At 43.4% G+C, this 22,404-nt stretch overlaps 1 protein-coding gene across 1 annotated transcript in view; it reads left to right on the forward strand.

The window, feature by feature from the left end:
• LOC126124969 (insulin-like growth factor-binding protein complex acid labile subunit) overlaps positions 1–21,763 on the forward strand; it is a 165,832-nt gene extending 144,069 nt beyond the window's left edge. Inside the window, exon 8 of the mRNA XM_049915130.1 lies at positions 20,574–21,763. Within this exon, the coding sequence (XP_049771087.1) occupies positions 20,574–21,098 (525 nt within the window). The 3' untranslated portion in view covers positions 21,099–21,763. The remainder of the gene's footprint in view (positions 1–20,573) is intronic.
• The last annotated feature ends 641 nt before the right edge of the window (positions 21,764–22,404 follow it).

Consider the following 22,404-nt stretch of genomic DNA (forward strand, 5'->3'; position numbering starts at 1 on the left):
GATTGCCGCTTTCACAGGAATGCTAAACGATCACTGCTCCCTACTGTCAGCGTCCAGCTGAAATTAATTCCCAGGAATGCAACACCACAGAAAATGTTAGTACGTGGCGCTACCCAGCATCAACCGAAGAAAAGATCAACTACCCGACCACCCACCGTAAATCGTGATCTCATATCGAATAAAATACACGAGTGAATTGGAACAATATTACATATCTCGAGGCAAAATACACTCCTGGAAATTGAAATAAGAACACCGTGAATTCATTGTCCCAGGAAGGGGAAACTTTATTGACACATTCCTGGGGTCAGATACATCACATGATCACACTGACAGAACCACAGGCACATAGACACAGGCAACAGAGCATGCACAATGTCGGCACTAGTACAGTGTATATCCACCTTTCGCAGCAATGCAGGCTGCTATTCTCCCATGGAGACGATCGTAGAGATGCTGGATGTAGTCCTGTGGAACGGCTTGCCATGCCATTTCCACCTGGCGCCTCAGTTGGACCAGCGTTCGTGCTGGACGTGCAGACCGCGTGAGACGACGCTTCATCCAGTCCCAAACATGCTCAATGGGGGACAGATCCGGAGATCTTGCTGGCCAGGGTAGTTGACTTACACCTTCTAGAGCACGTTGGGTGGCACGGGATACATGCGGACGTGCATTGTTCTGTTGGAACAGCAAGTTCCCTTGCCGGTCTAGGAATGGTAGAACGATGGGTTCGATGACGGTTTGGATGTACCGTGTCCCCTCGACGATCACCAGTGGTGTACGGCCAGTGTAGGAGATCGCTCCCCACACCATGATGCCGGGTGTTGGCCCTGTGTGCCTCGGTCGTATGCAGTCCTGATTGTGGAGCTCACCTGCACGGCGCCAAACACGCATACGACCATCATTGGCACCAAGGCAGAAGCGACTCTCATCGCTGAAGACGACACGTCTCCATTCGTCCCTCCATTCACGCCTGTCGCGACACCACTGGAGGCGGGCTGCACGATGTTGGGGCGTGAGCGGAAGACGGCCTAACGGTGTGCGGGACCGTAGCCCAGCTTCATGGAGACGGTTGCGAATGGTCCTCGCCGATACCCCAGGAGCAACAGTGTCCCTAATTTGCTGGGAAGTGGCGGTGCGGTCCCCTACGGCACTGCGTAGGATCCTACGGTCTTGGCGTGCATCCGTGCGTCGTTGCGGTCCGGTCCCAGGTCGACGGGCACGTGCACCTTCCGCCGACCACTGGCGACAACATCGATGTACTGTGGAGACCTCACGCCCCACGTGTTGAGCAATTCGGCGGTACGTCCACCCGGCCTCCCGCATGCCCACTATACGCCCTCGCTCAAAGTCCGTCAACTGCAAATACGGTTCACGTCCACGCTGTCGCGGCATGCTACCAGTGTTAAAGACTGCGATGGAGCTCCGTATGCCACGGCAAACTGGCTGACACTGACGGCGGCGGTGCACAAATGCTGCGCAGCTAGCGCCATTCGACGGCCAACACCGCGGTTCCTGGTGTGTCCGCTGTGCCGTGCGTGTGATCATTGCTTGTACAGCCCTCTCGCAGTGTCCGGAGCAAGTATGGTGGGTCTGACACACCGGTGTCAATGTGTTCTTTTTTCCATTTCCAGGAGTGTATTATACAGTCCAACATGGTTGACAGATGTTTTCGCGGACGTCCTGTTCCACACAGACTCTCCAAAGTCTCCCATGGGCTCCCAATGAAAAGTGGGAACGGATACTGGAGGATGGCCTCTGCAGATATGGAGCATACCGCATAGGTGTCAGACAATGATAGACGGCCTCAAAGTACAATGAAAAGCACCCAGGACGACGGTGTTGAACGGTGGCTGTCCTATTGCTATGGTAATTTGGAGTATGTCATGGGCCACAAACATAAGTTAATTTCTAAATTTGATAAATGTTCCCAAGCCTTGTAATATCGCTTTAACATTACCTTTATAACTATACACTTTGAACTACTGTATGTTCGAGAGCAGAGATGTTGCTCAGGGAGGTTAGCTTTACTTTCTCAGAGTAGAATCAGGGCGTGCTAGTAATGTACTTGGTTTGAAATGGGCAGAAGCTGGACTGTCCTGGATTGGAGGCAGCATTATTTGGAGTAATTTTTGCAATATGGTGTTTAAAGAGAGATATTAAGCAAAAGGGCATTGTATGACTGAGGGAAGGTAACATTTAAAGGTAACGTGGTTGGTTGTTTTTTTTTAATTACTCAGTAGGCTGATTGTTATAACAATGCTTAGGGTTTAGATTTTCTGTAAGGTTTTTTGTAATGAAGTTATGTGATACTGTCTTTTCTGCAGTGATAAATGCTAAAGAGACATTTTGCTAATTTGTTCATGTATGAGAAATGTGAAAAGTTGTATTGTTGCTATGACTTTATGAGGCTCAGTTGAAATTTAAAGTGTCGATTCATCTATTTCCTTGTCGGTGAGAGTAGTACCCAATTTCTCATTTAAAGCCATGGTTTTATTTTACTGCACACTCGCACTGCACGTCGCAAGTTGTGTGCTGAATAACATTTTTTAGTATTGATGAAATCTCTTCTCGCATTGCACATCGCGAGTACGATGAATGAAACTGAATCTGACAGTCAGATTATTATTTTGCAATACACAAGGTTGCAGAGCAGACAAGCGGTCCACTGCGCACAGGTAAGCCATCAATTTCATCATCATTGTAGATCCTATTCAGAAACAGGCACAGTCATTATTAGAGTGCATTTACGAGAATATTATCATTAAAAGTTCAGAGGTTTAATGCGAGTGTAATATTTCATGAAAGTGCTTCACTATGATATCAAACAGGTTTAATTGATAAAGTCAGATGCGTTTATTCGGTGATCATTTATTGTGTTATTACGATAATAGTTCTGGTACAAGAATTTTTTTCTAAACTAACAACGATTCGCAACATTCAGGGCCAACATTTAACACAAATTCATTTTGTCAGAGTGTCAGATAGCGTACGTAAATTTTGTTGAGAACAGATACTTCCTCAAAGTTGTGTTGTTTGATCGACCGGTTACTCTGGATTCACATCGCGTATCGTGAGCTTTACATATTTCCATCTCAAATAAGCTTCAAATATTTCCAGTGAACATTTCCCAGTCACTCAGCTTTGCTGACTTCACAATTATAAGAGAACGCATGAGCACCCTTTGCTGCTTCGGATCACGTTCAAATTTCTTCGAATGGTTTTGAATGGTCCCAAGTTGTTCCAGCCCGTCCACGAGAGCAAAAACTGAGGTCGTGCTGCGCTCCAAATTCGTACGATCACGTTCGCTGGGGATGCTGCTCTACAATGTCCTTAGAGAAGGGTTGAAACTGTGTAGGGCGTAACGAGTGTCAAAAGTTGTGAAGAGCGTCTTCCTGTTGTTCACCACACTGCAAACTGTCGTTTCGACTCTGAAATGTATGGGAATCAACGCCAAAGGGTAACGGGTGGTTTCATCGACGCCCTTTATGCGACCCATGAGGGCTTCTCGTGTCGATTCTGAAAGGCGATGTGTCTGGAATGTTTTCCTCAGCCACTCGTAAGAAAACCACATGATTTCAGCGCTAGGCGTCGTAGTTCTGACCTCCACCACAGAGGCGGCAAAGAGGGGTTGAAATGTGAGTAAGAGGGGGTATGAGATCCTTCTGATCGTGTGAAACGTCCACAGTGGCATTGGACAGTATGTAGAGAATTTTGTTGCCACTTTGACGTCATTAACCCATCCTACACGCCACACGAACTCCTGGGGCCCTATTTCTGTATCGTTCATACCGATCGGTGGAGTAGGTTAGCCTCGGCAGTGACGTCATTTTCGGTTGTTTATCCGAAGTTACTATTCTGTAAGCTTGTGAGACCTGTAAACGATCGGTCCTCCTACCGATTTTTCGACAACTGTACCGGGAGGTTTTGGATTTCGGTATGGCCCTCTCGTTCGATTCAGTGTGATTTATTTACACGTAGAATTTGTTATTTTAAACACATTGAGCGGTTTTAGCTTCGGATTTAGTGACTGTGTTATTGAAGAATCACCAGGACGCATCCAGGTGATTTCTCAGAAATATGGTGTGTATTGTTGTTACTGTGAATTATATTATATAATTATAACATAAAAACAGTTTCGGTCAATATTGTCACAAATTAACTGTTATTTTTACGTAATTAAGAGTTTAAAAAAACTTTTGTAGGGAGCAGATTGTGCTCATGTGGGAGCGATCTAGATGCTTGCAAAACAATAAACTGGTTGCCAAGCTAGCAGGAATTCTTTTTAATCCATGATTACCGGTTTCGGCGAAACGAAAGTCGCCATCATCGGATCTTAGGACACATCATTAAATTTCAAAACGTCGGTTCTGCTTACGTATATCACATGAGTGTTAGCTGAAATTACTAGTGACTTCGCGTAATTTTTTCCGCAAATGATTTAGTTATTAACTATCGAAACGCGTTTAAAACTTTTAGGTAACAATGCAAAGGAATTTTGTGAAGGCTGGTAGACGAAACCTTCCAAAATTTCATGCATTTACGGCTTACGCCAGCATCATTCGGCAACGAAGTCAGCCTGCGTCTCTCTCGACTGAATTATGTAGAATAAAGCGGTAGTCTCATATTGTTGTACTCGCACAGCGGGTAAGGCAACGAACTGCAGTGTCGAAGGTCGTAGGTTCGCATACTGCTGCGTATAAAATTACCTTTTTTTCCTCTTCGTGTTTTTAACACATTCTGAGACTTCGTTAATCGTCAAAGTTAAGCATTTTTGTGAAATATTCGTAAGAGCGCGCTTTCTCAGTAATGAGTATCTTCGACATCGTGACTTCCATATGTTTAAGAAATGAAAGATGAAATTGCTGTGCGTGAAACAACTGACAATGACATTTATACTTTTTTAGTCACAAATAATTCACCTTTTTTTCTGAATACTTAGCGATTTTCGAGTGTGTGGTCAGACAGGAATCTAAGAACACAACTTAAATTACTGCGAATGAAACTAGCAGCAATCTTCTTTATACTTTAGCTTGCCACAAGTATTTATCTGCTATCGAATCCTTAACAAAGGTAGACAGAGATAAAAGAATCCCGCCACAGTATTTTAAAGACTATATCACCATATATGAAACATTTTGATTCATCAGATGCATGTTATAAACTGCAACGAACTTCTATAGCTGCACTCGCCACACGCTCTCAAAAAGGCGTTTTTTTAAATTTTGTTTTTATTAATCAAATCGATGATGTATCATATAGGGAAGTAGGCTACTTCATCATCTGGATCTCTAGGAGTGAGTTACAACCACATTCTACGCATGTTCTTATTCTTTGACACTCTCTTAACCAATTTTTCGGGTTCCTGGAGATGTACTCCGTCTATGCAACTAATTGAAGGCAGTTAGTTTGTTTCCATACGCGTTTCGCTTCTTTTGTTCATGAAGCATTCCGTCTATTCAGCTAATTGAAGGAAGTTTGTTTATTGCCATATGCGTTTCGCTTCTTTTATTTGTGAAACATCTTCGCGAATAAAAGAAGCGAGACGCTTATGGCAATAAACCAACTGCCTTCAGTTAGCTGCACAGACAGAACGTACCTCCATAAATTTTGAAGCAACTAAGGAACGACGGAAAACAGCAAAATGACGAATTTTTCGGGTGGTTCTGTACATGTGTTTCTACAGTGTGGTACTACATTCCATTCCCAACTCATATTCCGAAATGTAAATTTCAAAACAATACCTCGATGTAAATGAGAATAAACTGACGTAATGTGATGTTTATGACAGTTTCCAGAACACAGTCAATGACTATCGTTATCAATCATTCATGGAAGCACTTGATCAGCGAAATTTGAACAGTATTACGTATTCTAAGCCACACTTTTCGGTACTGTGAAGAACAGCGTGACTGTGTCGGTTGTTAGCCGCTTCGGGTTCGTGCCGCTGTAGCGCTGCAGTGCGCATGCGCGGATCTGAGGCAGATTGCTTTTGATTGGTTACACGAGGAGAACTGACAACAATTTTTTAGTTCGCTAGGATCGTTCGTCATCCCTTCAGAAATGATTACAGGATAATTTTGGGGCTCTCCTTCGAAAACAAGACCGCTCGGTGCGCTCGCGTACCGAACCGATCGGCAAAATGGCGGAAAGATGTAGAATAGGGCCTATGGGTTGTGGCCTTTTTCTCACAAGGATCGACACATTGCTGTCTGAAGCGTCATTGAGACAGTGGGTGACGTGGCAGCACGCCACGCTTCTGCACCATGACAGAGGAACGTTGTATGCGCCTTCGAGAAAAATTTCACATTTAAGTGTCACTGTGGGTGGAACAGTGGCTCTTTCATCTGTCGCGCAGTGTAGTATCCGTGGTTAGTTCCTTATAATCCAGTCACCAACTACACAGCAGAGAGCCGGGGGTTGCCTACCAATTTAGGCGCCCGCTAATTAAACGCACCGAGCGAGGTGGCGCAGTGGTTAGCACACTGGACTTGCATTCGGGAGGACGACGGTTCAATCCCGTCTCCGGCCATCCTGATTTAGGTTTTCCGTGATTTCCCTAAATCGTTTCAGGCAAATGCCGGGATGGTTCCTTTGAAAGGGCACGGCCGATTTCCTTCCCCATCCTTCCCTAACCCGAGCTTTCGCTCCGTCTCTAATGACCTCGTTGTCGACGGGACGTTAAACACCACTAACCTAACCTAACCTAATTAAACGCAGCTTATCCTAGGTTGGACAGTCATTGCGGTACCTGTGGGTGCCACAGCACCACTGTTGCCGGTACTAGATAGCATTCGCGAACCACGTGTGCAACACGACTTCCCATTATTTCTCTGTCGGCCAGCTTCATAGAACACCGCCCAGTAGCTGGCCATTCAGGCTGCGAGTGTGCAAGTTCCAGTTCAAGCTCGTGAATTCAACATCGACGTTCACCGACTGCCATTTGTCAAGGCGCAGAACTTGCCGATCGGAACCAAGACATGGACAGTGCAGCAGATAAGGATTTTGCCTACGGTAATGTTTACTTGCTGTGACAATGTGTACTCAAACTGTACCTTCAAGAACTGTTATCGAGTAGTCCAGGTTCTCATGAGGTCAGGGAGATCTTTTGGTTACATCCGTCAAGAAGCAGTGCAGTTGTTATTCAGACCTTAACGTTAGTGCGTTTTCTCTGTGTCAGTAATAAATTTCTGTTGTTCTTGGTTGCCTGGGTACATCTCTCTTCTTGCGTGCATCACGCACACAGCGGGACACAAAACTGGGTAAGTATGGCGCATCCGCAAATGAAATCACATACAAGACGCTAGCGCGATCAATCCTAGAATACTGTTTCAGCATCTGAAGTGCTTATTCAGTAGGCATGACATCTAACTAAGAGAGCCGGCCGATGTGGCCGAGCGCTTCTAAACGCTTCAGTCTGGAACCGCGCGACCGCTACGGTCGCAGGTTCGAATCCTGGTTCGGGCAAGGATGTGCGTGATGTCCTTAGGTTAGTTAGGTTCAATTAGTTCTAAGTTCTAGGGGACTGATGACCTCAGCAGTTAAGTCCCATAGTGCTCAGAGCCATTTGAACCATTTAACACATTAGGGCCTAGCTCACTTGTAAAGTAATCAGACGTTTGAGGCTGTTTTATCCATGGGAATTCGATTCTTTAAAGAATCGGGGGTTTACTGGTACCTGAAGATTACAAGAAGGTTTGTGAATTCTTGAGATTCCCATAGTGTTCAGAGCCATTTGAACCATTTTTGAACTAAGAGATGTGTCGCTAGGATTGTACGAGGGCTATTCGGAAAGTAAGAAACGATCGTATAACGTTCTTTTAAACATTAAAAAACTTTACGATTACGTTGAATGAATGTCTGAACTGTGGAATGAGTACTGAACTCAAATTATCGTGTAGCGTGTTGTAACTGCAAGTTAACTCTGTGTTATTGTTAGCAAAAACTTTATACGAACTGATTGGGCAATGCAACTCCTAGTACCAATGAAGAATTACAGTCACTGCAAAATACATTCAGCCCCTTAGGCACTGATAACTTTGGTCCCTGTGTACATAACAAATAAATTAAATTGTCTTACCTCTAAAGCAACAACGGTGGAACGCGATATATTCTGGTGTCTCACAAAACATGTAAATATGCTAGCTACAGGCTCAGCAGTGTGCAATAATATTTGTAATGCACATTAAATTCTTTTGGGTGATAAACAAGAACGTTTAAGAAAATGCAACTTCTTTAAAAATTATGACCTGGGCAGGGAGGCGGTAATGATTATGGTGAATTACTAACACTGAGTTTTTTAGTGTTAATTATATTGCAAGTTAAGTTTGGCTTTTCAAAAACATCTGACAATTGAAGTTACATTACTCACAATTGATTCACAAACAATGAGATTTAAACAGCAAGTATTATCTAACCTCACTATTCCAGCATAAATGGAAATCATCAAATTACACATAGCTCTGTTAACAAATCTTAAAAACATTACAAAAGTGAAAAATCTAACTAGCCTTTTTATCAAAACTGTTCACGTACATTCTGGAGTAACTCAACAATTACAAATTATCAGCCAACTCATCTATACTAACACGCTGGTAGAAACAGAAATCATAATTATTTAACATCTTTACCCTGCTTGCATGAAGACATCTGCTTCCATGTTCAACAATACTGACATACCTACACTAATCTAAAACTGGGTGGCTTCACACAGCACACCACAAAAACTGCCTACTCCATCGGCTACCTACCACTGTGCGCCAAGCGCTCTCTTACTCCAACACTACAATAATCTCATACCAGAAGCAGTATGTCTGGGTCTGCGTTCTTACACAGTCGGCTGTACGAAGCCTATGACAGGCATACATCGTTTATAAAATCGTATTCGTAAGCCACATACAAAAGAGTAGACTCCTTCCAGAGATGCGTTGTTAGAATTGTATGAGCCAGGCTGTTCCAACCGAGCTCCAGGCAGCCGGAGCGCTCCGGAGCGCTCACTGCGGCAGCTCGGAGCCCGCGTCGAGGGGGAAAGCGAACTCACTGCCCCCTGGCCGCATGCAGCCGCAACTGACGCAATAATTCATGTTCAATGACAGCTATGACAAGCCGCGGGAGCCCTGTACATTGGAGGATACCTGTCCATTCATTGAGAGGGATGGTCGTCCGCAGTGTCTTGTATGTCATAAAGTATTTAATTCTGCGAAGAGGTAAATATACAACGACATCATACACGCCTTCAGGCAGCGCACTTCTATCAGGTTGAAGGCGTTGCACGCAGAGAACTGGTAGCCAGGCTTAAGAACGACATACCAGGAGACGTAAGTTTAAAAACGGTTTCGTAATACCGAGGGTATCAAAACATGCAACATAGTTCGTGTCCTGTAATGCGTTTATAATTTTCAGGTGAATGAGAGCGGAGAAAACACTACTGAATCTGCAATTCGAGCAAGCTACAGGGTCGCTCACATCGTTGCGACGAGTGGCAAGTCGTTTTCGTGGGACCACTCGTAAAATCGTGCATGGTAGCAGTTGCAGAATGTTTGTTTCCAAGGGAGGTGCAGGCAATTGAAGGGGTTTGCCTTTCAAAGCAAACAATGTCTCGTCTAATCCTGGACATGGCAGCGGGTTTAGAGACACAGCTCAGGAAAAAGGCGGAAAGCTTTGTTGCATTTTCGCTAGCGCTTGACGAAAGCACCGACATATCGGACTGTGCTCAGCTTGCAGTCTTTGTGCGTGGTGTCGAAATGGAGCTGCAAGTAACTGAAGAACTCTTGGATGTGATACCACTCGATGACACCGCAACAGGACGTGACATTTTTGAAGCTGTTTGTGAATCAGTGGACAATATCAATTTGCCGTGGGATAAGCTCCATTCTGTAGCGCAGACGGTGCGCGACAAATGATCGGGCGTCACCAAGGATTTGCTTCTCGTTTGAAAAATAAACTCAGGGACGAATTCGGGAAAGACATTTTGACTCTTCATTGTTTTATTCACCAAGAGGCGCCGTGTGCTGAAACAGTAGAGCTAGGTGGCGTAATGAAAGATGTCGTGAAGTGTGTGTATTTTGAACGGCGTCACGGTATGAATCATCGCCAATTCAAAGGATTCCTGAAAGATATGGAAGCGGAGTATGGGGATATACCTTACCACAGTACAGTTCGTTGGCTGAATCGGGGAAAAGTTCTTGTTTTCTTTGGCATTCGGGAGGAAATATACCTTTGTCTCGAAATGAAAGGGGAAGAAATGCGTTGTCTGAAAGATATGAAATGGATATCAGACCTGGCGTTCCTAGCTGACATAACTATGCATCTGAATAATTTAAATCTGTCATTGCAGGGCAAAGGGCAGCTAATCGTTGACATGCGCGACCAAATCAAAGCGTTCATGGAAAAGTTACGTTTATTTGAGAGGCAGATGAGTAATTGACATTTAACGTTCTTCAATCGTCTACCTTCTTTAAAAATACCTGAAGGTACTACTTTCGGCGATTACCAAGCAAAGTTAAAGCAGCTCATCACGTTGTTTGAAACACGATTCCCAGACCTCACTGGCTTGGAAATGGAACTTAAGGTGTTCAGCACTCCTTTTTCAGTTTCCCCCGATGCCTTGTCATCGTCACTTCAATTGGAGATTATTGATTAGCAAAATTCAACTTTGTTGAAAGAGAGGTACTACAACACGTTGGATTTGTCACGATGGTATCGTTCATTACAGCAAAAAACATTTCCCAAGCTTCACAACAATGCCGCTCAGGTCATGTGCATGTTTGGATCTACGTATTGCTGTGAGCAGCTTTTCTCAGCAATGAAAAGAGTAAAAAGTAAGGAACGATCGTTTCTTTAGGATGCAACAATGAAGGCCATCCTCCGCGTTAACGCTGCGAACACTTTGACGCCTGATATTTCCGGTCTTGTAATGAAAAGAAAATGTCAAGCTACAGCAATTTCTTGTAAAACAGTTGTTTCTTATTTATTTCCTGAACATCTTATTTCCTGGTGTAGCATGTCACCACGTCTTAGGAGCTAAGAGTAAGAGGTAGTCGATCTTGTAAGACGCAGCTGGCGCATCAAAACGCCTGCCTCAGCCAGCCATGCCACGTGCCGGCGTGCCGGCCCCCTTGAATGGTCACAGCGAGCGACACGGCTACCTGGAGCAGGGAGCGCTCCGCGGCTCACAACGGAGCCAACGAGCTGGAACAGCCTGCTATGAGGGCTATTCGGGAAGTGAGGAACGATCGCCCGTAGAAGATAAACCACAATGAAAATCCGTTGAAGCTTTACACAGATGTGTTGGTCAGTGCCTGAAATACGCCCGTAGATTGAATCACGTCGCTTTTCTCAGTTCCGAGCTCACAGTGAACGCCTAAATATGCCTAGAAAATCTGACTCCCGCCGATTATGGATGTCTGCCGAGAGATTTCTCCTGATTGTATGCAACTCTACATAATGTAAGTGTCATCCAGTTGCTTCTTCATAACTGTTCTCCCCGCACACTGCATGGACAATGAGGACTTCCTGCAGTGTGTTCGATGGGAAGTGTTTGATCAGCCACCATGCAGTCTCTGATTTTCTTCTCTGCTCAAATGACTCGCTGATTTTGAAGACAACAGTTTGGCACAGCCAATGACCTGCAGCTCAGCTAGAAATTGTTGGAAAACACAGGAGGCTGCATAGACATATGCGGTAGAGGATAATAGAATCTCTTGTAGGTGAAGGCAGTTGACTTTATAACTGAGGTTTGTGAGAGTGTTATGCGTCATCATAAGACGTTCAAGGAAGAGTTTTACACGTTTCACATTGCATGTTTACTGCTGGAATTTTTACTTTTGACAGTGCCTAATGACATAGCAACTTAACTCTCGTAATCGTACGAATCGGCTGGGGTATATTTTATGCCAACCTTCCGAATAAATAATACTCTAGTCAGGTACCTTATACTTTAAAATTTGTTTTTAATGAAGTCTTCAACCAAATTCGATAAATGTTTTAAATTTCTCAATTAATATTATCGCAAAAGTTTAAGTCTTACTAGTAGACGTGACTTTTCACAATGAATGTCGTATTCAGTTCTTCAAGTTCAGGGCGCTACTTACACATCAATAGCTATTTAAAAAAAATAGAGTGTAAGTAAAACTCAACAACAATTAACGAAATTTGTATTTCAATTTTATTCGTCATGAAATCCCCCCACCCTCCCTAGGTAGTACACATTATTGAAAATACTTTGGCTTTGCTAAGAGTGTGCTATCACATATTTTCAGTTTCTGAACCCCGCTTGCATTAGCGTAAGCATAAAATCCCTTCCCCGCCACACCCCCCACCTTTCGGTAGCAGACGTTATGAAAAATGCATTGGTACAGCTAGTGTTAAGATATGTGGTAGTACAGGACAGTATAGATGATTCCCATGGTTGTCAGCATGTGTAATGTTGCAATGTAATGATTTGTAATAAATTTTTCTACAGATGGGTATCTACAGCCGATAAATATTTCGAAATAATCAATTTTTGTGCCAACAGCTGTAGTTTTATTTATTCTGTACCGGTTATGGTACTGGCTACCATCGTCACAGAAGATACTGCAAGGTACAAAACAAAATAACACAAGTATGTGAATTCCTACAATCTTACAACATGAAAGCAGGTGCAAAAAGGTTTGAAGCATCGGATACTTACGTAACGTACATCAATTGGTCAAAAAGACATTTCTGCCAACTATAGAAATATCAAGTATAACATCTGACGAAGTGTCACAATAATTGCTTCACTGAATTTCCACTGTAGCAGATCCACACAATCGAAGTGTGATAACATGTAGATACTTGATCTTAACATCAAATAAGCACCACCTATTTCGTGAATATTAATGGTTCGCAAAAATGCCACACTTGGCGGTCCGCATGCGATTCCTCATCCCAGTTCAAGCCAAAAGTGTGTCTTGGAAAACCTAGTTCCGCCAACAGGTTTAATAACAACGCGATTTAAAAAAACGGGGCTCTGTCAACACTGTAATTGCGTGCAACGTGGCCAAGAATAGGTAGCATGAACTCTACGCTGTGCCGGAGCTGTTCCATTAGCTCAATCGTGCTCTGAGTGAAGTGATCGCCAAAGAACTTCGACGGATGTCATGTGACGTCCACTACGACCAAACGCAACGAACAATGAGAACAAAAAGCAAAAAAAAGTGAGACGAGGCAATGCCGCAATGTTCAAGTCGCTTTCGCGCCAACTTTTTTCAGTTAAAGCATCAAATTTTATCCAACTTACACCACAATGTGGTATTTCTTTCTGTTACTGTTACCTTAATTTAAACATTAAGATATAACATAAACTTCCTATAGATGCAAACAACCGCTTTGTTTCGGCCATGACTCAAACAAAGCCAAGAGAAAATAATACTGGATATAGTTAAAGTTGTGTGTATCCGACGAGGCAAAAAAACACAATAGTTAACCTACATTAGACTGAACATTATGCTACATCCCAAAATTTCATTCTGTACGTTTGACGCCCGGGCTTATCTTCACAGGGCCAATACGTACATGCACGAGTAAGCAAAACACCTGCACTCACCATTGCCAGAGCGGGATGCACTCGAGGTATTAGGTCGTGTACATCCATGGATCTAGTATTATAAAATTGCCCTTAATTAAAAACATAATAAATATCTAGTCCAAAAGATCCGGGAGAAGTGGAGGCCATAACACACACGATCAATCAGTTTCCCTGTAAACACTTCATTTAAATAGGTATGCACATTCATTCCAAAGTATGGCGGTGCACCACCATGCTGAAACCATAGCTATCTTCGAAAATCAAGGTCAATGTTTTCTAAAGCATTAGACAAAGTATTGCAAAGAAACATACGATACAGGGGAGCATTCACTTGTCTGAAAATTGTTAAGGGCCCAAAAGCACTCCTCCCACGATTCCAGCTCCCAGGTTTATGCCAAAATATGCCATAAAGCCTCTATCATGGGTGACATGTGGATTGTGTTGCGACTAATGATGACTATTGCGGAGGCTGAAAATACCTTTACGAGTGAAGCTAGACTCGCCAGTCCACATCACATTATTTATAAACTGTTCGTTATCTTCCACTTGGTGCAAAAGCCATCAACAAAACTGCTGGTGTTGAGTTATCGTGTAGCGATATGGATGCACTTATTCATCGTGCAACGTTTCAACAACCAGTCTTTGAGATATCTGAACCTGCCAGCAGTTTCACAGGTACTTCGCCGAGGTGACTGGTGAACGTTTTCTGGAATCGCGTCCTCTGCTTGTGGTGTACGCCTAGCCCTTGGACGACCTCTGTCCTTTACCTGCGGACTAAGATGCCGGTTTCCTGAGGGCGTTGCTCCAGATGAAGAAAAACGTTCTTATCGGGTGGCACCTTTGAGGGTACCGTGCAGCATACGCACCAGCAGCAGCAGTTTAGTTGTCGGATGCACCCAGCGCCAAAATTATATCGACGTATCCATCGTTTGTGTGTTCCATTTGGAAGCCACCCTATATAAACCTGACAGGACCAGTTATGGTTGTGCACTGCGAGGTTAGTTGATATATGCATGCAATTTGATGGATCCCATTGTCATATGGTAGGCTATTCTTAAGTGGCAAAATGATGTCCTGCTTATAAACGAGGAGAACTACAGAACGGACGTCTCAAAAGCAAAACCGGAATCTACCGAAGATTCGAACGATTTGACAGTGTTGCCAGCTCCTCGTTTTCACACAAGTGTTTTCAAAATGCACCGGATCTGATTTTGCTTGACAAACTTTTGTCTTGAATGTGGATGAAGAATCGCATGACGATCTCCAAGCGCAGCATATCTTCTTCACCCTGTATAGTATACATATCATATTTAGTCCAAAGATAAAATTACAATACTAAAAAAGGAAGACGTTACATATTCATTACCGAACATATGCAGGTCATTATAAAGGTCATAATACTTTCCAGAGATAAAAGCAAAATATTAAGAGAAGAAGAAGACATTACATGTTCATCAAAGAACATCATGCCATAGTTATGTGTTGCCAGTATATCTAACGTATTGTTTCTTTGATCGTAGATGAAGTGGATAAACATTCAAGTTAAGATGGCGTCTATTAGTAGTGGTGACAATGGTACCTTACCCAAAAATGTGTGTCACATTTGCATACAAAACTAAATAAGCCCTCAACATAGGTATTTTTCACTGCCGAACTGGAGGAATGTATGGTAATCAAATACCCTTCATGTATTATGTGTTTCTACGTTACATAGCATTGTGAAAAAATCATGATTGTAACAAGCTTTATGTATAATAGCAATGAAAGTAGTAGCGAGTGTCATATTCGTAAAATTTATGTATGTCATCCGTAACCGTCATTGAAACACATCAAAAGTTATTTCAATTCAAATTTTACCTTTCAAACATTTTTCGTCTTCCCACCTTTGTTTCTTCCCCCCTCTTCTGTATCTCATCGTTAAGGTCTATCACCTATTTTTTCGTACCGTATTTATAACTGACCATAAACCTAGATCCAGATTGCATCTGATCCAGCCGAGCTCATTCCCAGCTAAGATGAAAGGCTCTCTAGCATGCTGTTATTTATTTGTCGCAGCGGGCATTGGCGACACGAACATTTTTCACGACAAAATTTCTGCCATTCCACTGATCTAGGAATACACTCAAGCGCTCCTTTCGTTTCTACCACATTCGTATATTTATGTGAGCATATGAACCTCAGTCGAATATTAACGTTGTCCCTGACAGCTATATTTTATACATCATTTTGTGCAGCATTTCTTTCACGTCATTGTTCACAACGTAAGTCAAAAACGAAACAAAGAAAAATCCCAATCTATAATTTTTACAGCAAGGAACTATGCAGACGTTGCAAAGCGGTGCTGGGTTCATAAAATGGAAATCTTTCAGAAATTATTGAAGACTAGAAAGATGAAACAGGTTATTGGGAAAAGAATATTATAGACTACACACTATTTTACTTAATTTACTATTCGTCTGCCCATTAAAAGTTGTTAACTAATGTTTTCTGCGTGGTTTGAGTTCCACAATAATACACCGCACACATGCCAGATAATTTAACAAGGAACAATTTTCTTGGTATGACTGTTTAGCTACAGCTGTTTCATCACGACCCACAGGTTTTCTACTGAACTTAAATCTGAGGAATTTTCATCTAATCGCCCCGATATCATTCGTTAATGGCTTCTGTTGACGAAGAAATATTTCTCGAACTGCAATATTTAGAAATAATTTGACAATTCAATTGCACAGGGTGCTAGGCGACACAAACTTCAGCAGACCAACAAAAACATCACCCACAAACAGAGCAGTTGAGACAATATCTTCTGCAGCAATAATATGTACGGAAGCTATAACAGAGACTGTTAAAAGATCAGCGAAGTCAGGGTTCCGATGAATAGGTCAAAAAGTAGAATGTCAAAATCCTGCCGGTGTAATTGGAGAAGAACATGGAGAACTCTTAAAATATGGGGAGAAAGTAATAAAAAATAATAAGAAAACTAAGTGACTCATCATCTTAGTACTTCCGAAGCTAAAAGACAATAATAAAGAGGTGAAATTTGTAAATGGGTAATATCGAAAATACTAAAAATAATGGTAGAAAGAGTCAGGGGGAATAAGTACGGAGAATGTTCTGTCAATAATAAATTTAAAAGGGAACAATGTCCTAGCACATGACTTCCATTAAGAAGGCAGAAGCACTTATAGAGTCTCTATGTTCAAATATGCAAAAGTAATGGGTACCGAAAGACGTTTATTTCGGTTCCCATCCATGTTTTCACAACCATTCCATGAAAGACACATATATAGCACAGTTCATGCGGCTCTCACCTTCCGGCCACTTGGTCGCTTTTTCCACTGCTCTGAATTAGGCTATCAGAGCTGTGCAGCATACAGAGGCTGTGTAAACACTCGCTTCCTGAGATAAGATATCTCATCCCACTACACTTCCCAGTTAACAAGTTTGGCTTTATTGATCGACAAATATGTACGTGTGTGGTTCTCACTTAAAAAATATCATGCAAGCATTTCTGTAATGAAGAGGGCATGCTTGTGTGAACTGTACTGATTTAAAAAATTGGTGTCACTTTGCGTCGTAAGTTACTGCCAGACAGCATATATCCGAGAGCATTATCCGAACTCTATCAAAGTTTTGAAAGTACACTATTATTCTAGAGTAGTCACACATTTAAGTGGAAACAATTTACTTAGCGTATCACAGTCGGGATTCCAGAAAGGTTGCTCGACAGAGAATGCAATTTATACAGTCGTTCATCAAATACTACAAGCCTCAAATAATAATAATATATGCCCATTGATATTTTTGTTATCTCTCCAAGGCCTTCGGTTGTGTAGATCATGATACTCTCTTAGAAAAACTATGGTTTTGTGGAACTCATGGCATTTCACACATCACTTGACAAACAGAATGCAAAAGGTTGTGCTGAATAATTCAGACAACGTCGGAAAGGTAGAAAAGTTCAGTGATTGGGATAAAATTACAAAGGGAGTCCCACAGGGTTCAATTTTGGGCCCACTTCTATTCGTTATATATGTGAATGACCTTCCATTTTAACAGGCAACAAACAAAAATGTTACTTTTTGTAGATGATACTAGTGTTATAATAAATCTCATCAGAGAGAAAGCAACAATAGAGTTAGTAAATGATATTTTCCAAAGAACTATTAAATGATTCTCTGAAAATGGACTCTCCTTAAATTTTGAAAAAAGAACACACTATATTCATTTCTGTACAGCAAAGAGACACATACGAGCAATAAAATGATATAGTACACGAACAGTTGGTAGTATGAAGGGTAGAATGCTCCAAATTTTTGGTAGTACATATTGATGAAAAATTGGATTGGAAGGAGCATATTGTTGAGCTTCTCAAACAATTAAGTGCAGCTACTTTTGTTCTTTGTATAACCACTAATCTTGAAAATAAATACATATTTTAGGTAATGAAATTCGTCATAAATAGTCCATCACAATTTGAGAAGAACCATGCGACACACACCTACAACATTAGAGGGAAAGGTGATCTTCATTATCTATTGTTAAAGCTTACAACTGGTAGGAAGTTTAAAAAAAAACTAGTTTTTAAGTGTATTTGCATGAATAGAAATAAAATGATTGCCTTTCATTAATGTTAACACTAATCATGTGTATATATCCTGTAAACTGACACCTTACACATAATTTCGATAAAATAATCGTTTAAATGACCTCTAGAGCTTGTTAACTACTGACTACTACTACTAAAGCTTGTAAAAATTGTAACGGTTAGAAGGTGTAAGCTTTGTGGGACGGTTTTTTATATTGGTATCTATCTCCGAGCATAAGTCGTTAACGCGGTTGCTCTCCGTTTGGACGTTGCAGGTTAGAATCCTGAAAACAGAAATTAGAGCTACACACTTGAGAAATGTTCTAGGATATGTTAAACGAGTGTTTCGTAAACAACGTCGTTTGTGAGCAGACCGCATTTTCCCGGTGTCCTACTAATGAATCGAAACCTGTCACCTGCTTTACCTACGACTGCGCCTATGTGCTCATCCCGTATCATATCCCAATAATTTGTTACACCCAGATGTTGATGATTTCCTGTAGAGAGGACGAAGTACGTTTTCTTTGTTGGGGACTCACTGACAAACGTAGAAGTAACTTCTGGTACGCCCCATGGAAGTGTATTAGGACCCTTGCTGTCCATGTTGTATATTAGTGACATGGCAGACCATATATATACACTCCTGGAAATGGAAAAAAGAACACATTGACACCGGTGTGTCAGACCCACCATACTTGCTCCGGACACTGCGAGAGGGCTGTACAAGCAATGATCACACGCACGGCACAGCGGACACACCAGGAATCGCGGTGTTGGCCGTCGAATGGCGCTAGCTGCGCAGCATTTGTGCACCGCCGCCGTCAGTGTCAGCCAGTTTGCCGTGGCATACGGAGCTCCATCGCAGTCTTTTAACACTGGTAGCATGCCGCGACAGCGTGGACGTGAACCGTATGTGCAGTTGACGGACTTTGAGCGAGGGCGTATAGTGGGCATGCGGGAGGCCGGGTGGACGTACCGCCGAATTGCTCAACACGTGGGGCGTGAGGTCTCCACAGTACATCGATGTTGTCGCCAGTGGTCGGCGGAAGGTGCACGTGCCCGTCGACCTGGGACCGGACCGCAGCGACGCACGGATGCACGCCAAGACCGTAGGATCCTACGCAGTGCCGTAGGGGACCGCACCGCCACTTCCCAGCAAATTAGGGACACTGTTGCTCCTGGGGTATCGGCGAGGACCATTCGCAACCGTCTCCATGAAGCTGGGCTACGGTCCCGCACACCGTTAGGCCGTCTTCCGCTCACGCCCCAACATCGTGCAGCCCGCCTCCAGTGGTGTCGCGACAGGCGTGAATGGAGGGACGAATGGAGACGTGTCGTCTTCAGCGATGAGAGTCGCTTCTGCCTTGGTGCCAATGATGGTCGTATGCGTGTTTGGCGCCGTGCAGGTGAGCGCCACAATCAGGACTGCATACGACCGAGGCACACAGGGCCAACACCCGGCATCATGGTGTGGGGAGCGATCTCCTACACTGGCCGTACACCACTGGTGATCGTCGAGGGGACACTGAATAGTGCACGGTACATCCAAACCGTCAAGGGAACTTGCTGTTCCAACAGGACAATGCACGTCCGCATGTATCCCGTGCCACCAAACGTGCTCTAGAAAGTGTAAGTCAACTACCCTGGCCAGCAAGATCTCCGGATCTGTCCCCCATCGAGCATGTTTGGGACTGGATGAAGCGTCGTCTCACGCGGTCTGCACGTCCAGCACGAACGCTGGTCCAACTGAGGCGCCAGGTGGAAATGGCATGGCAAGCTTTAGTGTGGAAAACTCAAGAAATAGTTTAAACCGCAAAGACCACCACCCATGTCAGATATATATATATATATATATATATATATATATATATATATATATATATATATATATATATATATGCTTTGCCAACTGGCATTTTATATCTTCTCTACTACGGTCATCATCAGTTATTTTGCTGTTCAAATACCAAAACTGATTGATAACATTCCATTACCCCTGTTTTACTTTTGTTTATATTTATCTTATAACTTGTTTTCAAGAGACTCACGATTTCTTTCAACTGCTGTTCCAAGTCCTTTCCCAGAAATGTGGCCGGCCGCGGTGGCCGAGCGGTTCGAGGCGCTTCAGTCCGGAACCGCGCGACTGCTACGGTCGCAGGTTCGAATCCTGCCTCGGGCATGTATGTGTGTGATGTCCTTAGGTTAATTAGGTTTAAGTAGTTCTGAGATCTAGGGGACTGATGACCTCAGATGTTAAGTCCCATAGTGCTCAGAGCCATTTGAACCCAGAAATGTAATGTCGTTGACAAACATCAATGTTTTTATTTCTTCTCCCTGTACTTTAAACCAATTTCCCTATATCTCCATGGTTTCCATTACCGCTTGAAAAAAATATAAAAACATAAATGAAACAACTACATTTCCACTGTGCAGGAGCTGGAGGCGATCGCGCGGTCGCGTTCACATTTGTCTTCGCCCCCGCGGCAACGCCGTACTGAGAGCCAGCTAACGGAGCCGCCGACGTATGAGGAGGCGTTGCTGATGGCGCGATCTGTGGAGGAACTGGCCGAGAGGAATGCCGCAGCTGCGCAGGCGCAAACCATGACGCACGCACCGAGGCGGCCTAGCAGCAGCAGCAGCAGCAGCAGTGGGGAAAGCCGCAACCTCAGTGGCGACGACGACGGCCAATACGCCAGAGCTGCCGGCTGGAGCGAGCCGTCGGGTCGCCACCACCGAGAAGATAGTGACGGCTCTCTCTCAGTTAGTGACAGTGCTGGTGCCGTCTATAGATACTCGGACGATCCCTCCGCGAAGCGCGGGCCTATCCCGGGAAGCCCTGGAGGCAGCTCCAGTAGTTCCGCACACAGCTTCGTTGCCACCGCCGGTACCAGTTCTGATGACGAGGCTAAGGCCACTGGGTCATCCGCTGCAAGGGCACTGAACCACAGACGCTCTTAGCTTCGGAAATAGCTGTATGCCTCTGCTAGAGCCATAATACAGTGAGAACTTTGGCTGACATGTATATTGGTGATAAATCGGTCGTCATTGCCGGAAAGAAAATTATCTCAGGTGCACAGCAATAATACGTAGCCAGTTTCTTCGTCACTTGCTCAGAAGATTCAACGACGCAAAACAGCAAGCTCTTTGTTCAGCTTCTTCGAATTTTCTGAGTAACTCGCGTGAAATGCAGGCGATCTCAAAATCGCTCAACATCAGTTACTGGGCTGTTGGTCCCGTGTAGAAACAGTGCAAGAAGCCTGTTTCGACTGCCTACCTAGCCCCTTGTCAGTACAAAAGCGGGTGGCATCGGATGAAGCCAAGGAACTGGCTTAATCTCGTTTGAATCATAGAATTGGTTCTCCAAATGTCGCCTACTCACTTTAGTGCAGAGTGTATGAAAAGCGCCGAGCACGGAATATAATTGTCTTCGTCTATTATAGCGAAGTTAACTACTTTTTTGTGGACATGGACGTCCGCAGAAATTTATTCAGAAGGGGGGGCGGGGGTCAATCCTCTAAAATAGCCATTTATGACACAAATGAGTTGATCAGTTTGGAGACGTGGCAGTCCAAAAGAGCTAAATAGACCTAGACGACTGAAAAAACTTATTACTCACAAGAGAATTGATAGCTCAGTATGTGAATAAAAACTCTGTACTCCACATTACAGAGGCGGGGAGATGGGCAAATGACCCCGCCCCCTTGCACACCGCTCCCCCCCCCCCCCCCCCCCCCCGGCCATGCGGACACCTTTGTCTGTGTACTACACTGTATGTAGCAGAACATCGGTGATCAATGATATAACGAAGGATTTATTTTGTTGCCTGTGAGAGGTACCAGACAGAGGTTTTAAAATAGACGGTTTTCACATGCCATTAACGATTAAGATGGACCATAAGAATATTCAGTATTGTATTGTCTGAACGAGGCAAGCAAACCATGACAATTTTAATATGTTCTTCGGGCATTTTCACCTTCACTTCATAAGTTTTCATTTAATGATCACGTGTGTTATTCACTTCATCGGCATTACTGAGAACTGCTAAAGACGAGAGCAACATACAATTCTGAAATGATCTGCACACTGTGGAGTTAATAATACTACTAAAGCATAGAATGATACTAATATCAAGACCAAAAATGTATTTCTACCAGGAAGCAGGTTCTGCTCTTCATCCGCAATGCTCCTAAGAGAAGTAACTGTGTAAATATCATTATAACTCACTCAGTTATTTTTCATCCCGGTATTTAACGAGATGAATGCA

This window comes from Schistocerca cancellata, chromosome 1 (genome assembly GCF_023864275.1).
Source record: "Schistocerca cancellata isolate TAMUIC-IGC-003103 chromosome 1, iqSchCanc2.1, whole genome shotgun sequence".
Classification (NCBI taxonomy): domain Eukaryota; kingdom Metazoa; phylum Arthropoda; class Insecta; order Orthoptera; family Acrididae; genus Schistocerca; species Schistocerca cancellata.